This window comes from Schistocerca cancellata, chromosome 1 (assembly GCF_023864275.1).
Source record: "Schistocerca cancellata isolate TAMUIC-IGC-003103 chromosome 1, iqSchCanc2.1, whole genome shotgun sequence".
In the NCBI taxonomy this organism is placed as follows: domain Eukaryota; kingdom Metazoa; phylum Arthropoda; class Insecta; order Orthoptera; family Acrididae; genus Schistocerca; species Schistocerca cancellata.
In genome coordinates this window covers 652,099,963-652,124,584 of record NC_064626.1, presented here as the reverse complement: position 1 = coordinate 652,124,584, position 24,622 = coordinate 652,099,963, and the positions used below count along the sequence as shown (strand labels likewise).

At 43.8% G+C, this 24,622-nt stretch overlaps 1 protein-coding gene across 1 annotated transcript in view; it reads left to right on the top strand.

Annotated features, from left to right (window-relative positions):
- The window catches only part of LOC126092044 (calpain-9-like), a 153,778-nt gene that overhangs the window by 66,692 nt on the left and 62,464 nt on the right, over positions 1–24,622 (top strand). The window contains exons 5-6 of the mRNA XM_049907489.1: positions 2,865–3,058; positions 22,047–22,206. Coding sequence (XP_049763446.1) covers positions 2,865–3,058; positions 22,047–22,206 — 354 coding nt within the window. The remainder of the gene's footprint in view (positions 1–2,864; positions 3,059–22,046; positions 22,207–24,622) is intronic.

Sequence of the window (24,622 nt, the reverse complement as noted above, 5' to 3'; positions counted from 1 at the left end):
TCTTCAGGAACCACACGTTTGTCTGGCGTGTCAACAGATACCCCTTCGTTGTTGCACCTGCAGTACGGCTATCTGTATCGCTGAGGCACGCAAGCCTCCGCACCAACGGCAAGGTCCATGGTTCGTGGGGGGGGGGGGGGGGGGTACTCTATTACGTCCATCAAATTTTGCGCGACACAGATTATACTGATTTCAAGGGAAGTAGCCGATAGTTGCATAACTTCAAACAGTGCTACAGAATTGGAAGACGTCTGATAACGAAATTTCAAATAAAGCGTGGACTTGACGATGTACAGCAAACTGCAGAATGGACACGAAAATTTATGGAAGAGGTAAGCAAACTTACACATGAATTAGTAAGAAATTTATTTTCAACCCCGACCAATCGGGATTTGAAGAGGAAATGCATATGAAAGGAACCCTGGAAATTTGAGGTACGAAGAGACTTGCATCAAGATCAAGTAACATCAGTGCCTCAACGCGTTCGTATACAATTAAGCAGACTATTAATTTGGATGTTAAAGTGACTAGGAAGTTATTAATTGTGTTGCGAGAAATTCGAGGTACTGTGCCCTCTACGATTCTTTCTTGTGTGCTTGATCTTGCAAGGGCAGTAGAGAATATTTACATCACAGCAAGCAAGAGTGGAAAAACGAGCGTAAGAGAACTACAACTGTAGTATGAACACTGCTTTTGGCCAATAGCTGATTCCTCGTCAGAGTATACGAATTATACTCCTTTAGAGCAAACTATCTCTCCTGAAAAGTGTGTGACATTGTGGAACCGCTGGACAAGTTCAGCTTCTGGACGTTTGTTTTATCCGTCCCTATAGAATAAGTTATCGCACTATCTGCACCTACGCCTTAAAGGATAGCCAGTTTCACGAGAGCTCCGCTACAGACTGCTGTTTGATTCGCTTGCATGTCATCACATTCCCTCAGTTTTCATAAGCCCGTTACCCCCAATATGGTTCTAGTAAGAGTGGAATATCTTGCACGATTTGTAACTCTCAAGGAATTCGCCCTCGATCTTGATGGTGCGAACCTTTGTGATCTCTGTGGCGCACCATTTTTCATTCCGTTCTCATGGTACAAGTTAACGGTTTATTTTGAACATTTCTTAGGTGTAGACCATACCCGTTTTGTGGAGTGTAATACACTCCTGGAAATTGAAATAAGAACACCGTAAATTCATTGTCCCAGGAAGGGGAAACTTTATTGACACATTCCTGGGGTCAGATACATCACATGATCACACTGACAGAACCACAGGCACATAGACACAGGCAACAGAGCATGCACAATGTCGGCACTAGTACAGTGTATATCCACCTTTCGCAGCAATGCGGGCTGCTATTCTCCCATGGAGACGATCGTAGAGATGCTGGATGTAGTCCTGTGGAACGGCTTGCCATGCCATTTCCACCTGGCACCTCAGTTGGACCAGCGTTCGTGCTGGACGTGCAGACCGCGTGAGACGACGCTTCATCCAGTCCCAAACATGCTCAATGGGGGACAGATCCGGAGATCTTGCTGGCCAGGGTAGTTGACTTACACCTTCTAGAGCACGTTGGGTGGCACGGGATACATGCGGACGTGCATTGTCCCGTTGGAACAGCAAGTTCCCTTGCCGGTCTAGGAATGGTAGAACGATGGGTTCGATGACGGTTTGGATGTACCGTGCACTATTCAGTGTCCCCTCGACGATCACCAGTGGTGTACGGCCAGTGTAGGAGATCGCTCCCCACACCATGATGCCGGGTGTTGGCCCTGTGTGCCTCGATCGTATGCAGTCCTGATTGTGGCGCTCACCTGCACGGCGCCAAACACGCATACGACCATCATTGGCACCAAGGCAGAAGCGACTCTCATCGCTGAAGACGATACGTCTCCATTCGTCCCTCCATTCACGCCTGTCGCGACACCACTGGAGGCGGGCTGCACGATGTTGGGGCGTGAGCGGAAGACGGCCTTAACGGTGTGCGGGACCGTAGCCCAGCTTCATGGAGACGGTTGCGAATGGTCCTCGCCGATACCCCAGGAGCAACAGTGTCCCTAATTTGCTGGGAAGTGGCGGTGCGGTCCCCTACGGCACTGCGTAGGATCCTACGGTCTTGGCGTGCATCCGTGCGTCGCTGCGGTCCGGTCCCAGGTCGACGGGCACGTGCACCTTCCGCCGACCACTGGCGACAACATCGATGTACTGTGGAGACCTCACGCCCCACGTGTTGAGCAATTCGGCGGTACGTCCACCCGGCCTCCCGCATGCCCACTATACGCCCTCGCTCAAAGTCCGTCAACTGCACATACGGTTCACGTCCAAGCTGTCGCGGCATGCTACCAGTGTTAAAGACTGCGATGGAGCTCCGTATGCCACGGCAAACTGGCTAACACTGACGGCGGCGGTGCACAAATGCTGCGCAGCTAGCGCCATTCGACGGCCAACACCGCGGTTCCTGGTGTGTCCGCTGTGCCGTGCGTGTGATCATTGCTTGTACAGCCCTCTCGCAGTGTCCGGAGCAAGCATGGTGGGTCTGACACACCGGTGTCAATGTGTTCTTTTTTCCATTTCCAGGAGTGTATATACGTCCCACAGGCGGTTGATCTCTGCACCTCGCGGACGCTCATCTTCTGTCACCCTCCTGATACACACTGTGAATCATTGGCAGCTAATATCTTTCCTAATTGTTAACACAATACTTTTAAATTAGCCTTACTAAAGATTGATCTTATGACCTCGCACCCAAGAGTTTCCTTGTAAGTCTCGTCTATAACCCCTAGAAGACTGCAATAGGAATTTTGTATCAGCCTGTATAAGACGATAGTATGAATTTGGAGGACTAGGTGCGCGCTCCGACTGCGCAGGTGGTGCCGGGCCGGCAGCCGCTGCGTGGCGCGGGCTACCGGGGCGCGGTGCGCGTGCGGCTGTGGCGCTTCGGGCGGTGGCGCTGCGTGCTGCTCGACGACCGGCTGCCGGCCAGGGGCGGCGCGCCGCTCTACGCCAGCTGCGCCGGCGCCGCCCTCTTCTGGGTCTGCTTCGTCGAGAAGGCGTACGCCAAGTGAGGGCCGCCACACATCCACCTCACCAGACATACTATTTGACACACTGTAAACTGGTTGCTTTCGACCACTGGAGATGTTGTAGAGTTCGTAACAGGCAGTCGTGACACTGCACCACTGACTTACATCATAGCAGTGAGTGGCGTGTAACTGACAATCAGTTATAGAGAAACAGCGCACTGGAATGGATCGACATAGTCGTGACAGAATTGCACACAGGCACTATAGTGAAACTTCCTGCCAGATGAAAACTGTGAGCCGGACCGAGACTCGAACTTGGGACCTTCGCTCAGTTGTTTGAGCACTTGCATGCGAAAGACAAAGGTCGCGAGTTAGAGTCTCGGTTCGGAACACAGTTTTATTCTGCCAGGAAGTTTATGAATAGCACACACTCAGCTGCAGAGTGAAAATTTCATTCAGAAACTGTAGTCATCAGTAAACACTTCCGGCCTAAGTTGCCGTGGTCGATCTGTAGGACTTAAGTTCTACAGATCGACCACGGCAACTTAGCCCGGAAGTGTTTACTGATGAAGACGCCGGCCGTGGAAGCCTACATGGAATGAAGAAACTGTAGTGTTTGAACGTATGTCAAGACCTTCCCATTAATAAAGGCGTCCAGTTTCTTGGTGTATCAACCTAGACTGGTCTCTACAAAGAATGGTGTACCACTTTAAGACATGTAACACGTAAAAATAGTGGTTGTAAAAAGGCACCGAAGATCAGTGTTGCACCTTGTTATTGACAGTCTGTTTTAAACTCGACAGGAATTGTTATGCACAGTTACTGCAGGGCTGTCTCAATTAGCTTCCAAGCGATCATTGCCAAGGGAATTACAGGCAAAGGACATTTACGCCTAGTAACTGACAATGGATCACTGCTCAGACTGGCTCATTAACCAGCTTATATGGCTGCAGGCGAATAGTGCGGTCAGATGGGTCGCGGTTCACCTCTTTTCAAATCATGCAAGGTGTCGAGTGTCCCCAATGGGGCGTTCATCCCGCAATTTGTAGGGGTACAGTTTAGACCGGAGGCAATTTCGTGATATTCTGGGAGTGTTTTTTGTGCCACTACTAAGACCCGCTCATTCAAGTTACCGAGAACATGAACATTTCCGGTGACGAAATGTTGCTCTTTGTTCTCCACCTTTATGATGAGTATACTGTTGACAATACCGTCTTCCAAGATGACAGAAGTTGTATTTACGGGTGTGCAGGCATACGTTTCTAATACACAAGCACTCAGGAACACTATCGCGCCTATGCTGACCCCCGTAAATCACCTGATCTAAATCGCATAGAAAAAGTTTCGACTATTTGTAACAGCGGGAAATCGTAGCAATCAACAACACACGCTATATTTGAGCTCTACTGGATCCAATCATCACTCAGTGGCTTCAAATGGGTATGAAATATCTGAAGAAACTTGTGGGCTCCCTTCCTCGACGAAACGAAGTCATTATCGAGGACAGAAATGATGTTACACGGTATTAGTGTGATGCCTTCAGGAAGAAGGGGGACGCGACTAATTTTTGTACACTCTTAAGCTGGACCCAGTGAGATAGTGAAGAGCTTAAGATGTTGCGGAGACAGCGGATCAAGCCCCAGCCTCGCCCTCTAGCTTTCCGTCGTTTCCCTGAATCGATTAAGGCGACTGACAGGCTGCTTCCACTCAAAACCACACGGCCAATCTTTCCCATCCTTTCCCGATATGAGCTTCTGTCCTAATAACCCTCGTCACTTCTGCGGTGTTAACTCCTAATCTTCCTTCTCTCCTTTTCTAAAGGATCTTGCTAGACTGGTGACGCTCTTTAGTGTCAACAGTTTATACTACTTTTCGAGAGTTAAGCATATTCAGTAACGGCGGAAGCTGAAGGAGAAAACTTGAAAAATCGCTGTATTGTTAGTCATGATTTACCCATAAACCGGAACTGTGCTTTCTGTATAGGAAAGTGTAACTTCCTATTTCCGATAGACACGTGACTCATAGACAATGAATAGCTGCGTTTTACCCATGATACGCATTTTCGTGGAAAATTGTGCATTGCAGCATCAGAACAGATTGTGCGCGTACTAGAAATGTCGCAGCGCGTATCTGGTTCACAGCGATGCCGAGACAGCCTCGCTTACTGTAGAGTCCACAACATTGAATCATCAATGACTGGAGGGCTGTGCGTCTCACAGATGAATCCTGCTTCGTTACGTACAACGGCATCTATATGGTAGCCCAACGGACCAGTCTGTCACAGGCAGAAGAAATGGTGACAGATGACACGTGTGTACTTGGTGAGTGTTTCAGGAGGCAGAAGCTAAAACCGAACCCGTTGAAGACAGAAGTTGCAACATTCTCTCTGAGCAATCGATATGCAAACTAACGTCCGCTGATAACATTTAGAGAGAGTAATGCAACTGCACTCTAACATACCTGGCAGTCACTTTCGATAAGTCTACTTATCTACCGTCACAGTCTTAATAAAAGTAACTGCAAAAATGAAGAGCCGCAATAATTTACTGCGAAAGCAAACTGGAACTTGGTGTGGAGTCGATGCAAACTCTCTGAAATCAGCAGCATTGGGTCAGTCTATTACAACACAGGAGTACTGTTTAGCTGTAGGGCTCAACATTTCCTACACCCTCCTAGTGAATGTTCAACTTCGGCAGACAATGCACACTGTATAAGTAACTGGTACGCTTTTGCCTACGGCTTTCACTGGCTTCTGGTGCTAAGCAGAATCATTCCGTCTCGAAGACAGCAAGCTCTCGCTTGTTAGGGACAAGAGCACAGAAGAAACAGTCTCTCCGCATACACGATATCATTCAGCAATCTCATCAGCCAGTGGGGTGCCCGTTAGCCAGCATTTTCAATCCTGTGCCTGATGGTGATCTTCACCTCATCTATACCTAGCGTATCGAAACCCATCTACCAGATTCCCGAGTTTCAATCTTCCTCGCGTCACCTGGTTCAGACTGATCCGAATCAGATGTGGGGCTGGAAGAACTGCTGCTATTCTCCACTGCTGGAGATGTTGAGATCTTCCAAACGGTGGCTGTAACAAGGTGGTGCAGACCGTGCCACATATCGTTCAGCTCCGCCCCTTGCGTGCTTTCACCGGATCCATGAAAGCATTTCGTCAAGCTAGCTTTAAGGCAATTGAGTAGGTAGAAAACTCTCATCTGGAGGGAATGCTGTGTCCTTAAGGCCGCAGAGACACAAGGACACCGCTTTGGTAATGGTAGGTCCTAGTTTCCAAAAGAACAGCCTGAGTGGGCGTTTGATGCTTCATTGGTGGATGAACGGCTATTGTATAGCCAAAATTACACTTATTGAATGAGTTTATTTAATCGTTTTTTTTTCGAGATATCCTCTTCTTGTAGACATGGCTGCTATGAATTTATGAGATAAATAATTTCTCATTATTGTATTTCTCGCTTACTATTTAATTTTTTATTTGCGTCATCAAGCTGGCATGACGCTCGTAACAAAAAGCGGGCGGCAGAATTGGAACTGGATCCCAACTCGAATCGTCGCGTTACTGCTCTGGTTCAGACTGGTCGCTAGTAAAAGATATTTGTTTTTCGTAATCTTCTGTCATACTTGTATTTGTGACCAGCTCTCGTCACTCATTATCACTGATTCTTGTTAGGCTGTCATGGAATTAAGCTAATGAGACGAGATAACTTCTTGTCTTTAAAAATTCTCATTTCTTCACTCCAAGTTTTGTGTAATTACGAAATATACAGTGACACTCTTACTTTTACTGCTGCAAAGATATTCCAGAGACCATGTACTATTGCAGCCAACGTGCTACTACTAATTTTTTGTTTACACAAACTTTGCTATTGATTATAGATTTCGCGTGTATTGTCATAATCATAGAACGAGGGCTTTCACGACCGGATGACATAGCTACTGTTAAACTTTTCGGGGTGTGAGGTCGTGGTCGAAGAAACTCTTCCGTTCCTGACGTTTCGCCCAGGACTGCGCTGGACATCTTCAGAGGTGCTCTTCCGCTGAGTCTTGCCGAGCAGTCCTGGGCGAAACGTCAGGAACGGAAGAGTTTCTTGGACCATGACCTCACATCCCAAAGGTTTACCAGCAGCTATTATCATGATGATGTTTTATAATTTCATTACATTTCAATAAATAATTTTCTTCTTCAATAAACAAAGTTGAAACATTAGGTAATCAATTTCTAGCTTTTGAGACGTTCACAGTCTTAATTGTTATTTATTAACCTCAGCGAATACTTATACATGGCACGTAAAAACTGCATTGTAGTCTCAACATCTATTAAAAAGGAACTAACTTCTCTTAAATCGAAATACAACTACTTTCTCTGTAACAATGTTCAATAATTATCAGTCACGCAGCCTAGTCCTGAGGCCTCTTCTGGGGGCTGTGTGTCGCCTGGTAGATTTACTGCGATTGGCGCTGATCAGAGTTGTCAGAAAGGAAGTCTACATGGCTGCTCGTCTGTATTCTGTTTCGATGGCATGCAATATACAAAATAAACGCAGTTACGCAGTTTCATTTGCCAATTGGACCCTAAGACATTAGCGGCATTTTTTTAAAACGATACAGGCTCTCATAACGTCACCCAGCGCTCCAGGAACGTAGTGTGTCGAAATGTTTGGCACATCACGACGTCTTTAAAAAGCTTAACAGTAGACACACTTTTTCCTGTTAATCGCTATCGGATAAGGAACCAACAAGTTTACCCAATAAATTTTCTTCACCAAGACGGAGAAAATTTTGTGAGGTGCGAGTTTCAATTCGTGTAATTAGTACAGCATTTTTCGTCCTCAACGATATCTCTGCTCTCTTTGTCGATATTCTTACAGTTGAAGTGGCGCACTATAAGGACTAACCAGCGAGGTCTATGAATGTTATTCTAGTGGAGCGTGTTTGATATGCCATCAGAAAAATCTCATAGAAAGTATGCAAAATCGCTGCCAATCACGTGCAGCATTTAGGAATATTTATTATTCCAAAGAGTTTTTTCCAGTTTTGCTATCTATTCTTAATCCTGTATCTTCGACTTCATTTCTAATTATCCTTCTGGCCGCTCATTCAGATTTCCCTTCTCTCTTAACAACCCGACATCCTCTTCAGGAAATGTATTCTCATTTCTTGAATATGCTTCACGCATTCATGTATGAATGTCAATAATTTCTACGACGAAATCACCAAGTTTGTGAATTGCTGGCAAAAAGCGTGATTCCCAAATCCATTGCAGCGTTGCAGCACTATTCTTGTTACTCGCTCAAACCAAGTTGACACTAGGTGCGGTGGCTGATGAGAACGGCCGTAAATGCATTTTGCGTTTTCCCAGTGTCAACTTGGCTTGGGCGAATAATGCATGACGTTACTAGTAGAATACAGTGATAAGCATCCTTTTCCACCAGTAAATCCAACAATGCTATCGACGATCACTTATTGGGGCTATTCTACTGTATTCGGTCTATGGGAAGAGAGTCCACGAGAATGTCTGGCAACTGCGATCACATTTAGTGCGTTTCTGCACGTACCGAGAAGATTATCACGAATCATCTGACTGGTACTGATCAGAGAAATGCAGCTGCTTGCCTTGGAATGGGTTTGAGAGTGACCATCATAGTGGGTGCGACAGGCTTTGCAAAAAAGTAGCAAATCTCGACTAGGTAAGATTGCCGTGATTAGAGGAGTAGACGTGCGAGTACACTGTGGAAGCCAGCTAATGCTTGGAACAGGCTGCCGTATGGTTCATTTCACTTCTGGTCGTTAGCCAGTGTATGAAATCGTTGAAATCAGATATTTTCTGTTTAAGTTCAACGAGCGCTTCCTTACACAAACTATCGTGGAGAAAGCGATTATCGAAGTCAAAACATACAAGATCAGGTGGTTTATGGTGGACTTAGTGCACAATGTGCTCGGGTATCACAGTCTCTGCAGCAAAGTCTGCAGTATAGCAGCGGTAATGTCCCAGGATGGTGGGGAGATATGTTCCGTTACCCACGATGGCGTGAGACTGACGTTATTTTCAAGGCTATGGTGCAGAACTCCTGTCGTGTGATGATAATAAAATTAGCATATATTCTAAATTTGTGTATACTCGTTATTACCGAAAACTACAACGAAATATTTGAGTTTCTCTTACCAGCCGACAAAAAATGTAATTATTAACACTACATCAATGTAACAGTTGACAAGTCATTCAGTTCGTGCAGCTTAATCTAAACGAAAACTGACATTGTCAAATCCGAACATGACATTTATTTCTGAAAATGCTTTTTCGTTCACAATTGTCTTGATCGTATTCGATGAACAGGCAACGGTTTACCTCTTTTGTCTCTGATGGATCTGGCTCAGAACTAGTATCTTGTCACAAAAGTAAAACGTCTAAGAGTCACCTTACGACCATCGAAGTCACTTGACATCAACAAATTGACTTGCACAACTAAGGGGGAAATCCTGACAACAGATTTCTAAGAATGTACGTTTGGATCACAGTACTGAATGGCAATGAAACATGGTCTATGGGTAAACCAGAACAGAAGAGAAAAGGAACGTTTGAGATATGGAGCTGTAAAAGGAAGCTGAAAATTATATAGACTGTTTAGATAAGAAAGGAGGAGATCCTCCACAGAATCTACGGGAAGAGGAAAATGTGGAGAACATCATGGTGCCTAGGGGAACTGCAGAGGGTAAAATGTTTTGGGGCATCAGGGAGTGGAATGTACTCAACAAATAACTGAGGATGTTGGAAGCATGTGCTCCTAAGAAACGGGTTGGCACAGGAGACGAATTCAAGACGAACAAGTCGCGTCAGACCGGTCAGAAGACTATGGCACCCAAGATACCTCCCTTCACCCTCCTTCCCACACCCCAACGCACGAAAAAAGACGACTTGACTTGGGATCCCGTGGACATTCTGGCTAACTAAACTGTTTTGCACGTAAGCGGAGTGGAGGGTCTGAATCAGAGGCTCAGACGGTTCTGCGACCGTGTATTTTGCAGATTCCTCGACTTGCGCCAAAGGGTGGTTGGGTTTCGGGTTCCGCTGAATAGGTCAGGCGTCCACTATACGCAGGAGGCGGCTACACGGGTAGCAGGGGCTGTGTGGCGTGGACTGGGCGGTTTTTTAGATTGGAGGGTCTCGGGAAAACACAAGATGGGCTTCAGTCACAAAGGGTGCAGGCTGAACACAGGAAGAACATAGATACAGAATCGTTGGTATAACAGTTGTAAATTGTCGTAGCTGTGTTGGGAAAGTACCAGAGCTCCAAGCGCTAATAGAAAGCACTGATGCTCAAATCGTTATAGGCACTGAAAGCTGGCTAAAGCCGGATATAAGCTCAGCCGAAATTTCTGCGAAGAACCTAACGGTGTTCCGAAAAGATAGGCTAAACACTGTTGGCGGTGGCGTGTTTGTTGCTGTTAGAAGTAGTTTAACTTGTCCAGAAATTGAAGTAGATACTTCCTGTGAGTTAGTATGGACAGAGGTCATTGTTGGCAACCGGAATAAAATAATAATTGGATCCTTTTACCGACCTCCCAGTTCAGATGATACAGTTGCTGAAAGGTTCAAAGAAAAGTTGAGTTTGATTTCAAACACGATAATAGTTGGTGGTGACTTTAATTTACCCTCGATATGTTGGTGAAAAGCCGGCCGGAGTGGCCGAGCGGTTCTAGGCGCTACAGTCTGGAACCGCGCGACCGCTACGGTTGCAGGTTCGAATCCTGCCTCGGGCATGGATGTGTGTGATGTCCTTCGGTTAGTTAGGTTTAAGTAGTTCTATGTTCTAGGGGACTGATGACCTCAGAAGTTAAGTCCCATAGCGCTCAGAGCCATTTTTTTTGTTGGTGGAAATACATGTTTAATTCCGGAGGTACGCGTAAAATATCATCCGAAATTGTGCTAAACGCATTCTCTGAAAATTATTTCGAGCAGTTAGTTCATGAGCCCACGCGAATAGTAAACGGTTGCGAAAACACACTTGACCTCTTAGCAACAAATAATCCTGAGTTAACAACCAGCATCAAAACCGATATAGAGATTAGTAAGGTGACCATCCGTCCCGTTTTTTTCGGGACATTCCCGATTTTTGTGTGTCTGTTCCGAATTTTTTTCAAAGGTAATTGGGACACCTGTTTGTCCCGAAATTAACAATCATGACCCAATTTGTCCAGAATTAGACATTCATTTTACCTGTATCGGTATATTTTATTATTAGTTTTAGTTATGGTGGGAAATTGTTTGACAAGAGGGTACGACAAATTGTCGAAGCCTTTATCGAACTGTTTCTACTGTGCAAACACGTGTTGGCCGCAGCTCGAACAGCTAATGGGCAGTCAGAGACCACGGCAACTGGGAAAAAGTCGCACTCGAACGCATTCGCTCGGTCGAAACGGCTCCTACCGTAACTCGAACAGAAGAAGGAAGAAATCTGCATATTTTCTGATAGCCATGGAAGAGGCAGAGGAAGTTTTATGGCAAACATGCAGACGAAATACAAAGTAACTCGAACAGACGAACAGTAGTATACGCTCTCGTTGACTTTGGCGTCGCCAACGCAGTGTATGCTGGTCTCTACAATACTACCATTTGTCATCTGTGTGCGCCATATCATATCAGATTGAATTTTGTGTTACGTCGTGTTATGGTATATTACGTTTGATAAGTTTAGTTGTTTTTCCTCGTGAATAACAATAACAATACTTCTTCGCAAGAATGAGTTCAAAGAAGCGCAAGTGCTCCTTCAATGAACAATTGCAGAAAGAATTTCCATTCATCAGTGACATTAGTTCTTCGGACTTAAAAGGAAAAGTGAGGTGCAACACATGTGCTTCTAGTTTCTCACTAAGTCACAGTGGACGTGGTGATATACAACTACATTTAAAAAGTGACAAACATAAAAGAGCAGTCTCTGCAACAGCGTCTAGTGCAACATTAAAGTCATTTTTTACATCAGAGAAACTTTGTGGTCAGTAGGAGAGGTTAGTTGCAACTGAGGGCGTTTTTGCGTATCATACAATTCAGCACAATCATAGTTTCAGATCTATGGACTGTACATCGAAGCTTCTTCAAGCGATGTTAGAGCCTAAATTTGCTTGTGCACATACAAAAACAGAAGCAATAATTGTGAATATGTTAGCTCCTCATGCATTAGATATGTTGCGACGTGATTTAGAAAAAGTGAGATTTATTTCACTTCTGACTGATGCATCTAACCACAAAGAGATTAAGGTCTTTCATATCCTCGTCAGATATTTTGATTACAAAACTGGTGTAAAAGTAAGATTATTAAAATTAAAATCGTTGCCTGGGGAAACATCTACTATTGTGAGTGGCTATTTAACAGACTGACTCAGAAAAAACAGCCTAGAAGAAAAAGTTGTTGGACTGTGTGCTGATAACACTAATTGCAGTTTTGGAGGTGCTGAAAGAAAAGGTCAGAATAAGGTTTTTACTGAACTACAAGTGGAACTCTGTCATAGACTGATAGGGGTTGGTTGTGCTGCTCATATACTGCATAATACTGTTCGAGCAGCCACTGATATTTTGCCTATAGATATAGAAATGGTAGTTTCCTAAATATTTCTGTATTTGAAATCATGCACTGTGAGAGTTGAAACTCTGGATGACTTTTGCAGCTTTGTTGAAACAGATTTTGCAACGATTTTGGGTTATGCTCAAACAAGATGGTTAGCACTGTTGCCTGCTGTTGAGCGAGTCATCAAAATGTTTAAACCACTAAAATCATACTTCCAATCTGAAAATAAGTGTCCATTGTTACTTCAAAACTTCTTTCAGAACCCTTTGTCTGAAGTATGGCTATACTTTGTTCACAGTCAGGCTTCATCATTTCATGAAGCAGTTAAAAAAGTTGAAGGACAGACAGTCACTATATTTGAAGTGGCTGGTTGTATTAGCGAGTTGAAAACTACATTGCAGTCCAAAATTGAAGACCACTTCCTTCCCTCAAGAGTTGAAACAGTTCTTGAAACTCTTAAAACAGAGTTAGGTCTGCTTCCAGCAGAGGTAAAGAGTTTTCATGGTGCTGTACTATTTTCCTATGAAACTGCTCTATACTACTTAAAAAAGTGGACTGAAAAAAGTTTCCAGAACTTGGACTGTTACAATTGGGTTACCTTGAATCAAATACCTGTATGGGATGACATTGAAAGAACTTCTTCCCTAGTTAGCGAAACTGTGCCATATGTTCAGTTTGCAGAAAATGTAATGTATTATGAGTATGTCAGTGTCAAACAGTTTGTAACCATTGAGAAAATCATTGACTGGACTGCTAACAACACTGTTCCAGGTCAAAGATGGGTTGAGATTATTTCTCATTTCAGTCAGAATCATGTGCCATTCTCAAATGTACTTAAGCTAGTGGAGTTTCTTTTCTGCCTTCCTGGCACCAATGCTGCTACAGAAAGGGTATTTTCCCACATGAACAATATAAGGAAAGTGACAAAACACAGTTGGCTGTAGAAACCATGAAAGCGATGTTAGTAAGTAGAATAAATTATGATGAAGCTTGTGTCGAGTTTTTCTATACGTTGTTGAAAAATACAGACTTGATAAAGGAAATTCACAGCACTGATAAATACAGTTGCCCTGATCACAGTCATACATCTTAGAAGGTATTAATAAAATGTAAATGTGCTTTTCTTTGTAAAAAAAATTTAGTTGATATTTTATATTTACTACATTTAATTGAAATATTTTCTCATATAATAAATAAATAAATATAGCCTATTTTGCAAAATTTTTAATGTGTCTCGGATTTGGGCCTAGGAAATATGTTAATGTCCCGAATTTGAGTCTAGAAAATATGATCACCACAGGGTTGTCGTAGCGAGTCTGAATATTGTAATCCCCAAATCCTCGAAAAATTACCGAAAAATACACCTATTCAAAAAAGCAGATAAAAATTCACTTGACGCCTTCCTGAGAGACAATCTCCACTCATTCCAAATTAATAATATAAGTGTAGACTAGATGTGGCTTAAATTCAAAGAAATAGTATCGGCAGCAATGAGAGATTTATACCAAATAAACTAACAAACGACGGAGCTGATCCTCCTTGGTACACAAAACGGGTTAGAACACTGTTGCAAAAACAACGAAACAAACATGCCAAATTTAAACAGACCCAAAGTCCCCAAGATTGGCGATCATTTACAGAAGCTCGAAACTTAGCGCGGAGTTCAATGCGAGATGCCTATAACAGTTTTTACAACGAAATTTTGTCTCGAAACCTGGCAGAAAATCCAAAGAGATTCTGGTCGAATGTGAAGTATGTTAGCGGCAAGAAACAATCAATGCCTTCTCTGCGCTATAACAATGGAGATACTATTGAAGACAGTGCTGCCAAAGCAGATTTACTAAACACAGCCTTCCGAAATGCCTTCACAAAAGAAGACGAAGTAAATATTCCAGAATTCGAATCGAGAAAAGCTGCCAACATGAGTAACGTAGAAGTAAATATCCTCGGAGTAATGAAGCAACTCAAATCTCTTAATAAAAGCAAGTCTTCTGGTCCAGGCTGTATACCAATTAGGTTCCTTTCGGAGTATGCTGATGCATTAGCTCCATACTTAACAATCGTATACAGCCGTTCGCTCGACGAAAGATTCGTACTCAAAGACTGGAAAGCTGCACAGGTCACACCAATATTCAAGAAAGGTAGTAGGAGTAATCCATGAAATCACAGGCCCATATCGTTAACGTCGATATGCAGCAGGATTTTAGAACATATATTGTGTTCGAACATTATGAATTACCTCAAAGGAAACGATCTATTGACACACAGTCAACATGGGCTTAGAAAACATCGTTCCTGTGAAACACAACTATCTCTTCATTCACATGAAGTGCTGAGTGCTATTGACAAGGTATTTCAGATCGATTCCGTATTCCAGGATTTCCGGAAGGCTTTTGACACTGTACCACACAAGCGGCTCGTAGTAAAATTGCGTGCCTATGGAATATCGTCTCTTTTATGTGACTGGATTTGCGATTTCCTGTCAGAGAGGTCACAGTTCGTAGTAATTGACGGCGAGTCATCGAGTTAAACAGAAGTGTTTTCAGGCGTCCCCCAAGGTAGTGTTATAGGCCCTTTGCTGTTCCTCATCTATATAAACGATTTGGGAGACAATCTGAGCAGCAGTCTTCGGTTGTTTGCAGATGACACTGTCGTTTATCGACTAATAAAGTCATCAGAAGATCAAAACAAACTGCAAAAAGATTTAGAAAAAATATCTGAAAGGTGCGAAAAGTGGCAATTGACCCTAAATAACGAAAAGTGTGAGATCATCCACATGAGTACTAAAAGAAACTCGTTAAACTTCGATTACACGATAAATCAGTTAAATCAGTCTATTCTAAAAGCCGTAAATTCAACTAAATACCTAGGTATTACAATTACGAACAGCTTAAATTGGAAGGAACACATAGAAAATGTTGTGGGGAAGGCTAACCAAAGGCTGCGTTTTATTGGCAGGACACTTAGAAAATGTAACAGACCTACTAAGGAGACTGCCTACACTACTCTTGTTCGTCCTCTTTTAGAATACTTCTGCGCGGTGTGGGATCCTTACCAGGTAGTATTGATGGAGTACATCGAAAAAGTTCAATGAGGGGCAGCACGTTTTGTATTATCGCGAAATATGGGAGAGAGTGTCACAGAAGTGATACGGGATCTGGGCTGGAAATCATTAAAAGAAAGGCGTTTTTCGTTGCGACGGAATCTTCTCACGAAATTCCAATCACCAATTTTCTCCTCCGAATGCGAAAATATTTTGTTGACACCGACCTACATAGGACGGAAGGATCACCACGATAAAATAAGGGAAATCAGAGCTCGTACGGAAAGATATAGGTGTTCATTCTTTCCGCGCGCTATACGAGATTGGAATAATAGATAATTGTGAGGGTGGTTCGATGAACCCTCTGCCAGGCACTTAAATGTGATTTGGAAAGTATCCATGTAGATGTAGATGTAGATGTGGACTTTGACCCAGCAATGACAGGTTACGAACTATTTACTCATTTTACAGTGACTACTGAATAAATCAGTCAGTTCGTAAATTTCACTGTCGAATACGTCAAGGGAGACATCACTAAACACAGGGTGTTAAATAAAAAATATGCCCAAGCTACAGCTACTGCATACAAGATGTGCTACATACATGATGTGCTAGACAGCACAGTGCACCACGAGTCCCATCTGCTCTCTGCCTCCCCCCCCCCCCCCCCCCCACACACACACACCCCACACCACCCGTAGAATGAAGTAAAAATATGGCAGACTCGATGGATTAGAGACTACATTCAGCGACCACTGCTAGCTTTGTTACAACAATTTGTAGTTCTAGAGATCTGAAACAACTCTATATCTCTTGCTATGATATGTCAATTGTGAAATATTCTGAACGCAATAACAAGCAATTGGCACCCGCAGTGAAGGACATGGTTGTGGTTGTAAGCCGTTTAAGATTTTCGTTACAAGGTCAGTTGTGATGTTCCTAAATGAACTTGCCAAATAGAATCTGTACAATTACAACATTCAGTTCTGCTGGTCAGATTAAGTTTAAGATTGGCACAACACCTATCTTCTACGAAAAGATCACGCTCCCCGTTTTCACGCCAGGAACACTTAAATGGTTAATACTGTCTAGCCTCTCTGTTAGTGAAAACCTCCACTCTGACTGGTGCTGACAACAAAGAGGTCTGAATACATTTACCGTTCTAGTTACCTATGCCTCAGGCCGTGGCGCGTGTATCACTATAAATAGTCGAGTGACGAGCACAACTGCTGCGTCAATTTGCGGAAGGCTGCGATCGTCGTGGAGGCGAAGTATGATGTGCAAATGTGAATTTAACTACACAGGGAATGTGTGGTTGCGTCCGAAAACTCTTATGTTCGAGATTACTCACGTACAGCGTCCGTTCATTAGTGAAGACAATCTGCTTGCACACTTACCAGGAGTAGACACTTGACTAGTGCGCCAGCGTAACTGAGCACCAGTGAATGCCTAAAGCTTCACGGAGGAGCACCGATTTGTTCCTCCGCTCGCAGAGAAACAAAATGATTCTGCTTCAAACGGCACAATCGGAACTTTCTCAGATTAAGTTTCAGAGTGATCACCGGACGCTTTATCACTAGTGTCTCAACGAATTACACGCTCTCCAAAGATATGTTTCGGCTGGACACCCACCAGAGAGTGCTATGTCATATTCTGATACGATATTAACAAACCTCGATTCAATAGTGCGGTCTCTCGACTCAGCCAGTGACGGCCTTCGTTATAATCCGATTTCCTTTCACTCTTTCTAGAAGTGAAACTGCTGGCCCACCCCGAGCAGTTCATACAAAATGTTCTAGAAGCTTCTCGAACAATTTAAAACAATATCCGCCCGTAGGGCTTAGCCAATCACAAGGGCTCCTCGATATAGTGGCGGGGAAGTGGAGCCAAAATACCTTCGCCTTACGAACTACGAATTCTGATCAAACACAACTTAACCTCTGCCACTGTCAGTCAAAATAAACTGTAAGATGGTTTTCGTCTTTAATGCTAGAACACTACCCTTCCTTCCCCTCTGATTTTTGTCGTGACGGTCAATCGTTATTCTTGTTTGATATCGTTCTCTTTCTTTTTATAAGTGCACTGAATTATGGAGGTCAGAAAATTGAAAATCCACTCTATTAAGATATCGTGCGCACTATCGTCTTTCTGTGTCAGTATCTCTTTCCATAGTAATCTCCTGTGTTAGTATCTCTTTCCATAGTAATCTCTTGACAGAAGTATCTCCTTTTTGCATTAGAGCTTATCTTCTGGACTGCCATCGGGCTAAAATGACTACTTTGGGATGATTCTCATCAAAGATGACACTGTTTTATGTAAGAGCATAATTTAAATCCGCGTTTAAGTGTGGAATGCAGTGATCACCGTTGTTTTTTTTAAAGATGAAATCACTCTTTGTTTAAAAAATTATTGGTCTAGAGCCCCACATTGGTTAAAGAAACAGGAACAACAGTTCTCTAATAGATCTAGGTCTTGAATGAGAGACATAGAGGGAGAGGGGGAGGGAGGGTGTGTGTGTGTGTGAGAGAGAGAGAGAGAGAGAGAGAGAGAGAAAGAGAAACACAGAGAGAGAAATGGGCTTAATTTCGAGAATAAGTGAAACCGACACAGCACATGAGTATTTTCCAGAGTCGAAATTTTCAAGTTTTCAGTCCAGTACTGATCTATGGTGGATTGTTATAAAATATCTCTGACTTTCCAATATTTTATTCATAATTATGGTTTGAAAATGTACCAGAAATGCTTTATATTCCTTTCGTGACAAGAAGAAATCAAACTCATGCAGAAACTGAGGCAACTACTTTACACTGTCGCTGCCACTGTCGGGAAAAAAGAATCAAATAACATAGAGAAAATATGGCATGAAGGAGTGTAATTCTTTAAATATATCTTAGAGTGGTTCGCGGCCCTCTGAGAAAAAAAGCTTTGTACACGACGTTGGTAGTAATAAATCCCGTCGTGATATGTGTAGACAGTGGCTTCCGGACATTATAAAAAAACGGCAATTGCATGCTCTATTTTAGAGGTATAATTTGCGGCACAGTCAGAGTGACGGAATAATTTTAGCATGAAATACAACAGTATATGAGCCAAGTATGGGTGCAAGGCGAAGAAGATACAGGGGTTGGAGAAAATTATGGAAACACCAAGAGAAATGCATGCTTGAACGTAAATGCAGATGCTATTCAAGCCAGCAGCTTGCGCTGTTGTATTTGACCATTAGTGGTACCTGGGCAAAAAATGGTTCAAATGGCTCTGAGCACTATGGGACTCAACTGCTGTGGTCATCAGTCCCCTAGAACTTAGAACTAATTAAATCTAACTAACCTAAGGACATCACACACATCCATGCCCGAGGCAGGATTCGAACCTGCGACCGTAGCAGCAGCGCGGCTCCGGACTGGAGCGCCTAGAACCGCACGACCACCGCGGCCGGCGGCACCTGGGCAGTGTTAGCCATAATTAGAACAGCGTTTGCGTGGTTTTGAGTGCATTATATCTGAGCTAAGTGAATCCGAACGTGAGCCAATTGTTGGTACTAGTACGGAGGTGCTTCCGTAACCAAAGGAGCCGTAATTTTTTTGTGTTTCAAGAGGCATCGTATCAAAGGTTTACATCGCGCACGGGTAAAAAGGAAAACCATAATCCACGAAGTCACAATGCGGACAAAAGTGTCAGCTGAGTGAGCGTGACAGACGGTCATTGAAAAGGACCGGGACAAAAAATAAGAAGACGACAGCTGCAAACGTCACTGCAGAATTGAATGTCGCACTAGCGAACCATGTCAGCTCCAAAACAAAAAGAAGGAAGCTCCATAATTTGGAAATTGCAGGGTGAGCTGGAATTTCAAAATGACTCATCAGTGATTCAAATGCCTGTTACAGGAAAACGTGGTGCCGAAACCATAAAACCTGGAATATGGGAAAATGGAAGAAAGCCATTTGGTCCGATGAGTTTCGTTGCAGAGTGTTTCCAACTTCTGGAGACTTTACGTACCAAGAGTGAAACATGATGGGGTTGGGTGACGAATTTGGCAGCCATATCGTGGTATTCCATGGGTACCAAGATGGCGTTACTGCCAAGTATCATGCGACCATTTTGGCTGATCAAGTACACCACGTGGTACAATGAACTTCTCATGGTCGGGGTTCACAGTCATGCAGAATTTTAAAGAAATCATATCCGCCATTGACTGTAGAAACTATTTATTTCGGAATTGCAGTTTTAACTTTTGGCAGCTTGTACTGCACAAGATCTTGCTTGAGCACATGTCAGACTTTGAAATACATATTTTCGCGCCAACGACCTTAGTTTATATGTAAAGACTGTGCGAAAACACTGAGCGATTTATGTGAACTATGTTAACGTTGGTGACATTTCACATAACTTAACATCATTTTGCGATATGCAGAACTTCGCACTCGTCTGATGTTGTATTTTATATATAAATGTCGGAGGATTTTAAAGTCTTAGATGTGCTGAAGCAAGCGCTTTGCCGTACTAGTTAGAAATGGTCCAAAGGGCGAAATTACAATTGTGAAACAAATAATTTTCAAGTTACAATGTTTATTCCCGAATGGTGATGCATGTTACAAGACGACAGGAACACTTCACACCACTTGCTTCGCTCAGGAGTGCTTTTGTGAGTACGAGGATGAATTGTCGCATCTTCCCTGGCGACCACAATCACCAGACGTCAATGTTATTGAGCCGTTGTGGTCTGTTTCGAATAGAAGTGTGCCTGATCGCTGTGCATCTCCATCATCGTTGCCTGAACTTGGCACTGTTATTCAGGAAGAATGGGTTACCATTCCCTGAAAAACCATACAGGACTTGTACGTATCCATTCCTACTGGAAGATTTTCTGAATGCCAACTGTTTTGCTACACTTTATTAGACACGGTAACAAGTTGTGTTTGTATTGTTTTGTCCACACCCTGCATGTAAGAACAGATATCAGCGTTATTGAGGTGGTAGCTCCGAAATTCTGTGGCAGGCTGATTTGAACTTACGGACTTTACTTTCGAATCAGCGAAACATATACTCTTCTTTATAAAGAGAAATAAAATATTGTTAAATCCGTCAGGTGCCCGAGGTCCACAAGGAAAAACGAGTGTGGCCGCTGGGTTCTTCGCCGTCTAACAGAAGACCGTAAAGACAGCGCACGATCATCTGTGCGGAATCGCTTGCGCGTTACGAGGCTGATCGTGATGAATTTCTGTCGAGCATCGTCACAGGCGACGAAACATGGGCTCATCTCAAAACAAAATATCAGTGCATGGAGCGGCACCACACCAACTCTCCTTCGATGAAAAAGTTCAAAGCCACACCTTCAGACGGTAAAGTCATCGCGACTCTGAAGGGGTCATTCTGTTTCATGCCCTCCCACATGGTGCAACGGTCAACTCTCAAGTGTATTGTGCTACCCTCAGGAAATTGAAGAAACCACTTCAAACTGTTAGTCGCACAAAAATGCAAACGTACTTTTCCTTCTCCATGACAAAGCAAGGCCTGACAGAAGTCTGCGCACCCGAGAGGAGTTCGCAGAACTTCATTAGACTGTTCTTTCTCATCTACTATTCAGCCCGGATCTCGCACCTTCCTTCTGTGTGGGCCAGTGAAGGATACATCCCACCATCCCACGGGAAGTAATGGCTGTATGATGGGGAGGTTACTGATGCAGCGAAACTTTAGCTCCGAGGTCGACCAGTAGAGTGGTACCATGCGGGCATGCAGGCCCTCGCAGTGAGTGGCGTAAGACTGTGGGATTGAACGCAGACTGTATTGAAAAATAGAGTTTTGTAGCCAAAAGAGCGGGTAATGATGTCGTGTTTTGGAATCCTCAGCCGGCCGCGGTGGCCAAGCGGTTCTAGGCGCTTCAGTCCGGAAACACGCGACTGCTACGGTCGCAGGTTCGAATCCTGCCTCGAGCATGGATGTGTGTGATGTCCTTAGGTTAGTTAGGTTTAAGTAGTTGTAAGTTCTAGGGGACTGATGATCTCTGATGTTAAGTCCCATAGTCCTCAGAGCCATTTTTTGGTATTCTCAGTAAAACCAACCTGCTTTCAGAAAAAAAATATGTTGCGTTACTTGCTGAAGCCCTCCCATAGCTTGTTATCTGCAGCGAAATGATTCATTTTGAAGTTGGGTGGTAAGTTAACAAATCGCCTTATGTATGGAAGTAATTTTGCTGCGCGAAAATATTTTGCGACTGTTTACAGTTTTTTTTCCCATGGTAGCTGTCTTCATTCGCGTTGTATCAATACACGCAGTAACATGGTAAATGTTTTTGGTGTGCCGCACGTGCGCCTTGAGGCCTACAGGCTTGTCCTTCAGTGTTTCTGGACAGGCAGCTAGAAGTGCAGTGGGTGGGTGCAGAGCTGAGCTGACGCTTCCCCCCTTCCGCTGCCGCAGGCTGCACGGCAGCTACGAGGCGCTGGCGGGCGGGCACGCGCTCGAGGCGCTCGTCGACCTGACGGGCGGCGTCGCCGAGAAGCTGCGCTCGTCGGCCGCGCTCTACCCGCTGCTCAGGGACGCCTTCGCGCGCGGGGACCTCGTCACCTGCGCCAAGAAGGTGATTCGCGTCTGCCAAGCGCGCTAAGATAGCTAGCAGCACAGCACGGCTCAGCTTAGAGCGATACTGATAACCCACAGTGCTCTCTAGTGGGTGCTTTTGCAACATTAAGAATTTAATGGTTTCGGTCGCTGTATGACCATCTTCAGCGCTCCAACACATATTAAGAACAAATTACAATAAGGTAACATGCATGCTTTATTAAATGTAGAGTCGCATAAGCTTTAAATGTTACTCAGTCATAAAATACAAACCAGTAAATGTAACATCAAAAACACTTGTATGTGTGCGTAGTCCCAATTGAACTACTCACGCTAGAGGTTGAGTCCACACTGAGGTCCTCTTTACAATATTACAACGGAGCTGGCTCCCCAATGTACATCATACCAATGTACAGCGCCCGCCTTCCATGCTGTCAGAGCGTAATACATATAAGGACGGTGCTGTACGTTGGTACGAGTACACTGACGCCAGCTGCTTTGTAATTATAAAGAGGGCCTCAGTGTCACCTCAGCCTCTAGCATGAATCGCCCAGTTGAATTTATGTGCATATACAAGTTACTTTAATATTTTCACTTATATTACTGGACTGAAGATTGCCACACAGTGACCGAAACCTAGATATGCAATAAACATCATTGCAACTGATTGCTACACCATTCGCTACTTGAAATGAATACAGTCCCTCGGCAAAACTGTTTTCCTTTGGAACCAAACCTGATATAATCAAACATGTTTGTGGATCCTCAATATTTACAAGATTATAACAAATTTTTAAAATAAAAATTGTCATAATTTAACACGAAATGTTTCTGCAATTACTTTAGTCAAATAAGTGAAACATAATATACAAGCCCTGGGTTATAGGTTTGAACAGCGAACAGACAAAGAGGAAGGTTCGCTATGGAAGTTTATAAGAGCATAAAGAAAAAACAACTAAAACAAAAAAGGGATCACGTCACAGTTAAGAAAAAAAAAACAGAATGAAAGAATACTTGGCTATAACCTACAACGGAAAGGCTTCCGATAAATTCGAAAGATGCTTTCATAAAGTAAATGAAGAATAGGTTTCCGTAAAAAAGAAAAGTGCTAAGTTGAAGCTGTGCCATAAAATCTGTAACAACAGGAATAAGTTTTTGGATTCAGGAGTGTATACGATGAACTGCACTTACTGCAACAAACTGTACATAGAACAAACGGGGAGGAGCTTGGAAACCCCAAACTCTGTCGAAACAGTGTTTGAGGCCCGTATGACAACGTTGGATGTTGATAAGAATTTGAACAACCTAAAGACAGCTTAAGAGGGACGATTTTTAACGTCTTCGAGGAACTCCAAATTTACAGTCACAAGAAGCAATATCCAGATCAAATTATTTTGAACGTACAGAGCGAATTCAATCCCAATGCCTATTTTAACAATTACGATGACTTTCTAAGGTGATTATTGTCACAAATGGATGTCCAAGGTTACAGGGACAAAACTTTAGCTGCGGGATAGCTGGAACACGTGTTTGGACTGAAATCAGCGACGAGGCGCTCTGCCCATGGTGGCGCTTCGCAGACGACTGTTCGATTCGCGGCACAACGCCAAAACTGCGGTCACGTGGAGGAGCGAAGACAAACCTGCAGCAACGCTATGGAATTGGAAATCGTCCGCATTTTAAATTACAGATTTCTGGGAGGTTTTTACAATGTTTTTTTTACCCTTGACAAACCGCAAGTTTTAATTAAGTGTCTCCAAGAACAGTATCCTTAACCGACATACAAAATGTTATGTGAATAAAGCGGATTCTGCCAAACCACTATTTTAGCTTGTAAATTTTGCTGACGGGCTACACTTGGCAACGGATACAATCTGATCTTAGGATGATCCATGTCGAACTGAAACCGTTTATTTAAAAAATTAAAGTTGTGGGTGATGTACACACAAGAAGAGAAAGGTGCTCAGATAGCCAAGAACAATATAACTTGAACAGAGAAGTTCTCGATAACTCTAGCAACAGAAACAGCTCCCGAGTGAAGACATCGTAAAGATCGCCCTGATCTGATGAAGTTTGTCTGTGGTGCGATAGCAATTCTTGAAGGTGCAAGTTGAACACTCAGTGTGTCGCGATCGGGAAACATTGCCGTAGGCACGGTCAGTGTACGCTGCCTTGACGATTTGTCTGGTCCCATTGACAAGCGCTGAGATCTGACGTGTAGACTGAGGTTAAGTCGAGGTCGAGGCTGGAATTCGCACTGACCGGCGAGCTGTTGGGCTGTCTTATAGAGGCCTGGAGGAGGAATACCGGCAAGTTGTCTTCTTTCACGTGGCTCGTGGACAGAGCTGGTGCCGGCTGTATCCGGCGTACGTGGCGCCCCCAGGACAGCAGCGGGTGTCACAGGCAGGGCGAGCTGCGGTCCAGTTGCAGGCCAC